Source organism: Macrosteles quadrilineatus, unplaced genomic scaffold (genome assembly GCF_028750875.1).
Source record: "Macrosteles quadrilineatus isolate MER2022 unplaced genomic scaffold, UCM_ALF_1.0 Scaffold_30__1_contigs__length_1495292, whole genome shotgun sequence".
Lineage (NCBI taxonomy): Eukaryota > Metazoa > Arthropoda > Insecta > Hemiptera > Cicadellidae > Macrosteles > Macrosteles quadrilineatus.
In genome coordinates, this window is record NW_026542623.1 from 266,327 (window position 1) to 275,531 (window position 9,205).

General features: G+C 34.4%; 1 protein-coding gene across 1 annotated transcript; it reads right to left on the minus strand.

Moving 5' to 3' along the window:
- Nucleotides 1-3,147: 3,147 nt before the first annotated feature.
- LOC129005665 (cAMP-dependent protein kinase catalytic subunit 1) lies at nt 3,148-8,949 on the minus strand. Its single transcript, XM_054434622.1, has one exon. It carries the CDS (start codon nt 8,618-8,620, stop codon nt 7,562-7,564), a length of 1,059 nt encoding a protein of 352 aa, XP_054290597.1. The 5' UTR covers nt 8,621-8,949; the 3' UTR covers nt 3,148-7,561.
- Between the last annotated feature and the right edge of the window lie 256 nt (nt 8,950-9,205).

The following is a 9,205-nucleotide window of genomic DNA, read 5'->3' on the forward strand; positions in this document are numbered from 1 at the left end:
TCATTAAAAATGTGTGTAAAAACTAAAAGTGTTTAAGTTGTGTTTTAGTTTGGTTTTGGTTTGTATAAAAGCGATACGTATGGGTGCACAATATTGTTGAGTTTGTATACTGAAGAAGATGGCTACCGGTTTGGTCCAACTTGAACCCATATTTTTTCAGAGAGATAAATTTTCCTTAATAGAGTGTGATACAATTGATATTCTAGTTTTTTCCTTTACTTCTTGTGGTACTTTGGTATTGTACCAACCACACCGATAAATCGAATTTCAAATAATATTTTAATTAGTTAAAACATCTTCCTAACCTTACCTAAAACATAGTCCACCCTTAGGTTAGGTTATAATTATTAGGTGTGGTCGGTATAATACAAAAGTGCCCTTTCTACATACTAGAACAGTAAATTGATTGGAACCAATACGTCCAGAGATAGAATTATTCAAACGAATCCGTCACATTGCCGTATTTGATAAGTTAGGTAGGAGCACGTGTAATCAATTGAAATAATTTTGAAGTTAGGAATCAACAAAACGAACTTTACATAAATCAAACAGACCTTACCTCACCTAACCAATAAGATTGACACATCCATAAAGGCGTGTGTTTAATCTGGACTTTAGTATCAAACTGATATAGGTATTACATTGGATAACCTATCCAACCAAGTCCAAATTAACTACAAAGGTCGTTTAACACTTGTGTGATATTCAAGGTCGTTACTTATCTACCATATTTGTTGTATGATTACTTCATTAGGTTTTAGCTTAACACTGTGAAAATTTGTTACAGAACATAAAATTGAAACTGAAAACAACTAACTGATAGTGGAAATAGCACAGTAAATTGTGTTTATCAAAGATTTAAATTGTTTAATTGTTTCTGAAATAGTTTCCATGTACGTTGAAAGAATTCCCAAGTTTCATGAAATATTATTCTGATATACAGTTAGTGTATTTATTATTTAGTTTGGGCTTTTTACTTTCTCCTCCTATACATATGGACAGTGGAGGTCCCAGGGGGGATGGGAGGGATATCCCCCCCCCCCCCCCGAAATATATTTTATAAGCTAACATACTATTTATTAGCTTGTGAGCATATTTTTGAGCTCAAATATGTATAAAAATACGTTTTTAGGCTTTAAATTCCACATTTTCTCTGGACCCCCTTTTTTCTAGAGGATAATCCCTCCATACCCCAAGACCCCCGGTTTTCATCCCCCCCCCCCATCGAAATGAAATCCTGGGACCGTCACTGTATATGGAGAAGAATTGTTTTTGTCAACATTTTCGAGAAGCGATGTCTATGTTTTGGCTTTAATGTGTACTATGTGTACAGAGCTACAGACTACACCTGTGGTTTTTTATATACTGTAATTTGATACGTGGGTACAAATTAATGGTATCCCAGGACTTTTTTCATTTTGAAATTTGTATTTTTAGTTGTAAAATTCCGATTAAAAGGAAAATTCATATTTCTGGTGAAGTTTTGTACTCCAAAAAGTTCACTTAGTCTACATCTCTGCTGCAATGGGGGATTTTTTTTGCTGTTGTAAATATAATTATTTAGTTTTGTCAAACATAGTTATTTGCAAATAATTTAAATCTTAAAATTTTCACTATAGTCTGTATAATGGAACCTGTTTTCTGACCCTCCCACCTGGGGAATGGCCAATGGTTTAAGGTCCAGGTAGACCTGGTGAGGAGACAGGTTCCATCATACAGACCATAGAGATGGTCTGGTCCAGGTTCTCAAAAATGACTCGGATGCTCAAAACATTATCATGTACAGTGTACACTCGTAGTCGTAAGAGGGATTTATTATGTTAAATACGAGTGAAATGTACATACAGTACATATTCTAAAAAAACAAACACTAAAAGAACACTCTCTTCACTCTAACCCCGTAAAAAATACAATTATTGACAACAATTATTAACAATTATGGGCATAAGAAAAATTAGCTCAGTTCCATTTGCCTGTGCTAAGGTTGTTGATGAATTAAGCAAAGAATACCAGCGGAAATCCTCTGTGATCTCCACAACTTAACTCACAGTCACTTGGGGAGTTAAAGTTACACCGTAAAAGTAATGTAGTTAAGTGTAACTTATTTCGAGGCCTACTAAGGCCAAAATGAGTTTACCTCCTTAGACCCATCTGTTACTGTAGATTCACTTCCAATTTTAAAATAAAAATCAATCAGAATACATTTGTGTTTTTATCCACCAACTTTTCAACTGTGGCTAACTTAACTTATGTTCCTCAACTAAAAATATTTAACTTAAAGTAAATGAAACTTATAGTTTATTTCATAAGAGACTCATTCAACCAATATTCTTGAGTACAATAACTGGCAAATGAACTATTGAGTGTAAACAATGGAGTCTTTTAAGTATTTTTGAGTTAAAAAGATAAGTACAATTGGATTAGGCCTAGATTGTAATTTTATAAAAAGTTGAAAGAGAAAAAAGTAATTGAACATGAAAAATTGTGTGTGAATGTTCTTCTTTTCAAAGTTTCATCTGCTGGAAACAGCTGTTTTAAAATCCAAACTAGGCTATTATGAGGGTAGTACCACCACTAGATAAGATATTACAGGTAGTAGTTTCATGACTCGCTTAAAATCTTAAATAGCAAAAACAATTGACCAACTGCTGGAACACTTAAAGACAAAAACATCTTTTACTTTATCATAAAAATTGTGGTTTTACATTGTTTTTAAAATCTGTAAAACCTAGAAAACATAAACTAATACCAGTTTCAGATTTTTGTACTCTTTAGTAAAATTCAAACCTAAAATGTTGCCATATTGGTAAAGTATACAATATAGGGTATGTATAACACTCTTCAAATCTTGATATAAAATATCTGTAAATTATATAGGCTATAGATTTATGGTTGGTTTCCTTTGCAGACAAAAGCTCAACAAATCAAAAATATGATATAAAATTCAATTACCGGTAATTTATATTATTTGGAACGGTACTTTCAGAAGAAAATTATTAACTAGGGCCTATAGGCCTATAAATGTTACAAATACCAGTATTTTCAATTAAATATTTAGAAAATTTAATTTTAATCGTTAAAACCCCTAACCAAATTGAAAAAGACTACACATTTGAACCATAATACAAAGGTACAAATAAAACACTGTTGAATTCTACCTGATTTTATTTGTCATTTTGAAAACATTTTCAATTATAAATAAAATTTATCCAAGCAATTGTTAATGGCAGCGACACGTTTGTAAAGCTACCAAAAACTCTTATCTGTACACAGGGGGTATACACAAACATGGGGCTTACATACACTTACAAATACAATCTACTACAATCAATCATATTAAAATATATTTATAACTTACGATCTTGCTCGGGCGTGAACTCAAACCGCAAACTAACCGAAAACCGAGTCGAACTAAGCGTCAAATTTGATTGTTTGCCGCACTGAGTGCAGGCAGTAAATTCTCTATGTACACTGACATTGAACACCTTACATATGTTCGGGTTTAAAAAAGACAAAGATCGGTTGCTACGGGAGACAGAGGAAATTATTGCCAAGCTAAAGCTTCCAATAGGCACGACTGTATCAAAATAGTCAACGTCGGGATTTTGACTGATTTCAACACCTAAATGACACTCTGAAAGGATAAGTTGGGCTGATAGAGAACACCGGGACAGGCCAAATAAACTCGGAACACACTGATCGTACGACACACTATATAGACTTGTGCTTACTGCCTGCAGTAGCTTGGTGAACTGATCAGTAAGACTGTACAAACAAATACCGAAATACCCGTAGTGACTTGACCGAGTAATCCATCTTCCGGCAAGTAAAACTAAGACTTTGAACTTAAATTTCAAATGAAAGTTGGCAAACTTTGGAAGTAAATTGCAAGTTGACGATTTAGTCAAGTTCTTAAGGTGTTCGATAATCCCATATGATTGACAAGTACAATTTCTAAGCTCAAAATAACACATTTTATAATCACAGTATGAATTAAAATAGACTTAATTTATTACAAGCCAAATTTATGATGAATAAATAAGCTCGGTTTAATAAATAGTTAACATAGTAACAATGCAGGAAATAATTGTACAGTAACTGAGCAATGCTGATAATCTAACTGTACCCAAGTTATTCGATTAGAAATTAGATAAGATTAAAACTTACTGGTTGTGAATTTTTATACAATAACAAGTTAAAAGACTGATATTTCTGATAATTGTGTAGGAGAGTCGTTTATTTAAAGAGGAGCAGTTAAAATACTAACTGAACATAGAATGATAATGAGCAGTCATAGAATTCAGCTACTGTAATCAATTTACAAGTTGAGATTTATATTTACAAGTTCTCAATTTATATAACAGAGTGCTGTTAATGAAGATCACTAAATACCTACAGTGAAATGTTACAGGAATACTTCTGTCAAAATGATAATCTTAAAAATTGATTGTATAATAGTGTAAACTTGGCCACAGACCAAAACCCTTCAAGACAAAAATATGTTATCATATTTAGCATCTTAAGATAACAATTGAAAGTAGAATTATGACTTGTTATGGGGTTATATTTATCTCAGCATTTTTATCAATTTTACAAGAGAGTGTGGTTGTTTAAAACACAACTAGAGCTTGAATGTTGTTCCTACACCTAGAGGCGACCCCAACTTTCACCCAAGCAAACCAAATTTTGTTACATGGAAATGAATATGTCTTAAGTACCCTAAAATTGTATGTTATGTATATTTCTATGTACAAAATATTTCAAACAAACTACAAATATTCGCCACAACAGGTTCATAACCGAGACTGTATACATTGACTTGACTTATAACAAAACACAGTTAAAACTCTGAGAAGAATCCGTTTTAAACACGCCTCCGCTTTGCCTCACGTTACAAAGGACGCGGTGATAGTCTTGAGCCGAAGATGAGTATACTTAGTCCATTCTGTCACGAGAGGAATATCCATTGAAATCGACAAAATGTCATAACGTCTTTTCACATCCTTACCGGTCGAGTAAAATACTGATTTCAAATGCAAAAACACTCAACATGCACACTTTGACTTATGTGATCATAAAACATACGTACGAGGTACCTCAGTTCAAATAATATACAAATTGTAATAAGACATTGGCGCTGTGGTTATACCTACACTATACCGTACTATAATCTACAAATAAATCTACATAAACAATTCATTGGATTTGATTTGTAACTATTTTTAAAACTTTTTAAACAATATAGCTTAACTAACAAAAAGATACAACCGATAAACTCTGCAAACTTAAACAATGAATTTAACCCTATCTGTGCCAATCTGACTTTTAAAAATTCAACATGCTCAACAACAACGTAGATTAAAGTTATTATTAATTATTAGATTACTGTAAATATATATGAGTTTTATGATCCCTTAAAATATCAGGAAACTAAATCATAACAGGAAACATTTTATATAAACTATCAAACTTAAACAGGAGTTACTCGATTGAGTAAACATTTAGCCTACAGAGACGATCTCAAAATTCAGTTGGTACAGAAAGGGTTAAGCCAAGTGTCAACGAACCACAGAACTCACAAGCGTACAGTGTTATATTACAAAGTCCTGACGGCCCACTGACATTAGGTCTCCAACTAAACAACAAATATATGCGATTTGTAGGTTATCACAAAACACTAGTTTGTACACCAACTTATAGACTTCATTGGTTATAATTTTGATCACAGTGACCACACCCTGCTTTCAAAAATAATATAACGACAATCCTAACCTAAGACTCTACAAAGGCTGTGAGAATTCACAGGATGTTTGTGTAAACAGAAATGATTGTATATGCCAAGATTACGGTTAAGAAATTGATGAAAAATGTTTGAATTGATTGGGGTCATTTACTGAGGGAAATACTCTACAAGAGCATTATTGGTACAAAAACTAATTGTTATACAGGGAAATTTATCCGATAAACGTTAGTAATTGGTCATATCGAACTGATTGCATTTGCCAATACATGCTAAACGATACAGCCTAGGTACCGGTAATCAAACCAGTGTTGCTTTAAATAACAATTAGGAACACTTTGTGTAAAATTATACTATTTTTTTGTTTTACTCAGGCGTTTTCACAATTAAACTGCCCTGTAAGAAAAAAATTAATAGTTTCAGTGAAATACTAGACAATTAATAATGAAATGTAACATGTGAATTTTGTTTTGCATTTGGACAGGATGAAAATGTTCATAAAAAATTAGTTTTCTTATCAATGTGCCATTTTATAGTCTATTGCCTATTTTGGGTGACAATCCTCTGTAGGCTAATACAGTTCTTTTTAAGAATCGATAAGTTCGCTAATCAAAATTAGGCTACCGTAAACACAATAGTTAGGTAGGGCCTAAACAAAAATAAGTGTTTTAATCACGAGGTAGGTCATCTTAATAACAACGCAGCCAAATCTGCTACATAGAAAAATTATTTTTGACAAAGTGCCAATGGTGGTAGGCTAAGTAACTTAGTAAGTTATAGCCTATAAGTTTGTTGAACAATCAGTAGACCAACTTAGCAGTTTTAAAATTTTTACCACAAAAACACAAACTTCTCCTCTTTAAGTATGATAGATTGTCAAAAAAACAAGAGGTTATTGGTAGTTGGTAGTTGGTTTGGTAGTTGGTCTTGGTGCCAAGCAGAATTGTAGGGCTATTCAAATTGTTTGTTTTTCCCAAACATTCAAGAAAAGGTTTTTTTTTTCTTACCTACGCTTTGACTTGGCTATGTTAGAATGAATAGGAGATGTTACTGTAGGGTTGATCATTTGTGTCGTAGCCTAACTTATGAGACTTTGCTGTTAAATTGTGAGTTAAAACTTTCAGGCCAAGTTAGTTGAAAATAATGTTTTTATTTTTTAATGTGGGCCTAACAAAAAAAGTTTAAAGGGTAGTTTTTACATTAAAACTTAAATTAATTAGGTAGGCATGTCAAAAAAGATTTTATGGCTTTTCAAGCTTAGGGCCTAGCCGAGTAAAAATATCCTAGGCCTACTGAACATTCCTAACTTAAAATTGTTGTGAACCATTTAGTTTCTGGAACTTAATTTAATTGGCTGAAACTTACTCGTTTATGTTACAGTAACAATTTTCAATGTCAAGACTAAGGCTAATTACTGATTTAGCCAACAGCGAATTTTGTTTTGATTACTTAAATTAATTCCCACCTCAAAAGTATTTATGTAAGCTTTGCACACTTTAAACAATACTGTTTAGCATATATAGGAAATACAGTGAGGTAACATAAAAATGTACAAAGCACATAGTTTGATACCTAACCGAATTATTTAATTTATACATATGTTTGTATCCAACAAAGATAAGTTATTTAAATTTAGGGCTCACTAGAGGACTAATAGACATATTGCCAATTAATTTATACAGGTTGTGATATGATATTTTACTTGATAGATGAAGTGAATGTGTGTCATGAGTATAAAGATGTTACCTAGAACGTACGAGATGTGAGGCAGCACTCTAGTCCTCCGACTTTGGTCCATGATTTAAGATCCTTGTTAAAAACTCAAAACTCTGCAAACTCCTTGGCACATTTTTCTGTAGAGGAGATTCGCAGAGCTTCCTCTTCGTAGTCATCAAAATTACTTGTGTCTCCAGGACCCTTGCACCGTGGGATGAAAGGAGCCTCGATTTTCTTTTGGAAAATGGCGATCCAATCTGTTAGTGCGAACCACTTGTGACCTTTGATGTCATTGACTCCGTTCTTCAAATTCCCATACCTCTTGGTGAGATCCACTTGCAGGAGATTTCGTAGAAGATCCTTGAGATCGGATCCAAAATGTGACGGGAAACGGACCTTTCCTGAGACGATTTTTTCGTATATTTGTATTGGCTGGTCCGCAAAAAATGGGGGATATCCTGCAGCCATTTCATAAACTAAGACACCCAGGGCCCACCAGTCGACAGCTTTGTTGTAACCCTTGCTGAGGATAATTTCAGGAGCAAGATACTCAGGTGTTCCACAGAGCGTCCAAGTTCGCCCTTTCACCCTCTTGGCAAAACCGAAATCTGTTACCTTCAGGTAACCTTGAGAATCTATAAGCAGATTTTCTGGCTTCAAGTCTCTATAAATGAGATCTAGGTAGTGAAGGTATTCAAAGGCTAGGACGATTTGTGCTGCATAAAATCTGGAGTGTGGCTCACTGAATCGACCTACTTTACGTAAATGGGAAAACATCTCTCCCCCAGGAACATACTCCAAAACCATGTACAGATTTGAATTGTCTTTAAAATGAAATTTGAGGCTGACCAGAAAGGGAAAACTAATCGCTTGAAGGATTCTCTTCTCGTTCAGTGTGTGTTCTACCTGTTTCAGTTTAACAACTTTTTGTTTGTCTAATATTTTCATGGCATAGTATTCTTTGGTGGGTTTGTGTTGAACTATCATCACTCTTCCAAATGATCCGGTACCCAATGTTTTTATTCTATCGAAGTCATCCAGGGCAGCTGTGTTGGTTGGATTTTTCTTCCATTTTTCTTCGAACTCTTCTTTAGCCTGGTCTAAAAACTCCTTTACACTCTCTGCTGAATCGCCTTTCTTGTTGGCCGTTGCGGCATTGCCCATGGTTTTGACTTTTGTGCCTTCCAGGGCTCCCAATAGCACTAACCAACCCTTCCTTTCACCAATCTGCCAGAACCTAAGTTCTGTTTTCACCAATTCGACAAAAACTCAAAAGGCGGAGACCCGATTCCCTTGTTGTTTGTCCACCTACCTCACTAGCACATCCTTTTGATAATCGGCACCATTTTCTTCCTGCACTCTTCTTCTACCTCACTACACACTAATTCACTCCACGTACTCTACAATATGCCACTAATTTTCGAAATTTTTATCGATAAGACACAGTCACAAGCATAAAAATGGCCACCGACCCCGGATTTTCAAGAGACGTCGTAATGTGAAAACGGAGAGCAGACGGGTCAATGATAGTTTAGTTTCTCGCCACAAAATAGCAGCACCGTACAGAGCCTATATCGGACATGCAGCGCTCCTGGCATGTTTCTCACTAACTATTAGCAACTAGCAATATCTTGACAGGTGCTGCACTCTATGCGGCATTTAGCTGACTCAATTGATTTGTGAGAAATATTTAGGATCAAAAGAACTTCCGGTCCCGGTCGGCCGGAAATGAGAGAATAGGAATGCTAT

Excerpts from the sequence above, each read along its gene's own strand:
- LOC129005665 (XM_054434622.1), bottom strand. The coding sequence starts at position 8,620 with ATGGGCAATGCCGCAACGGCCAACAAGAAAGGCGATTCAGCAGAGAGT.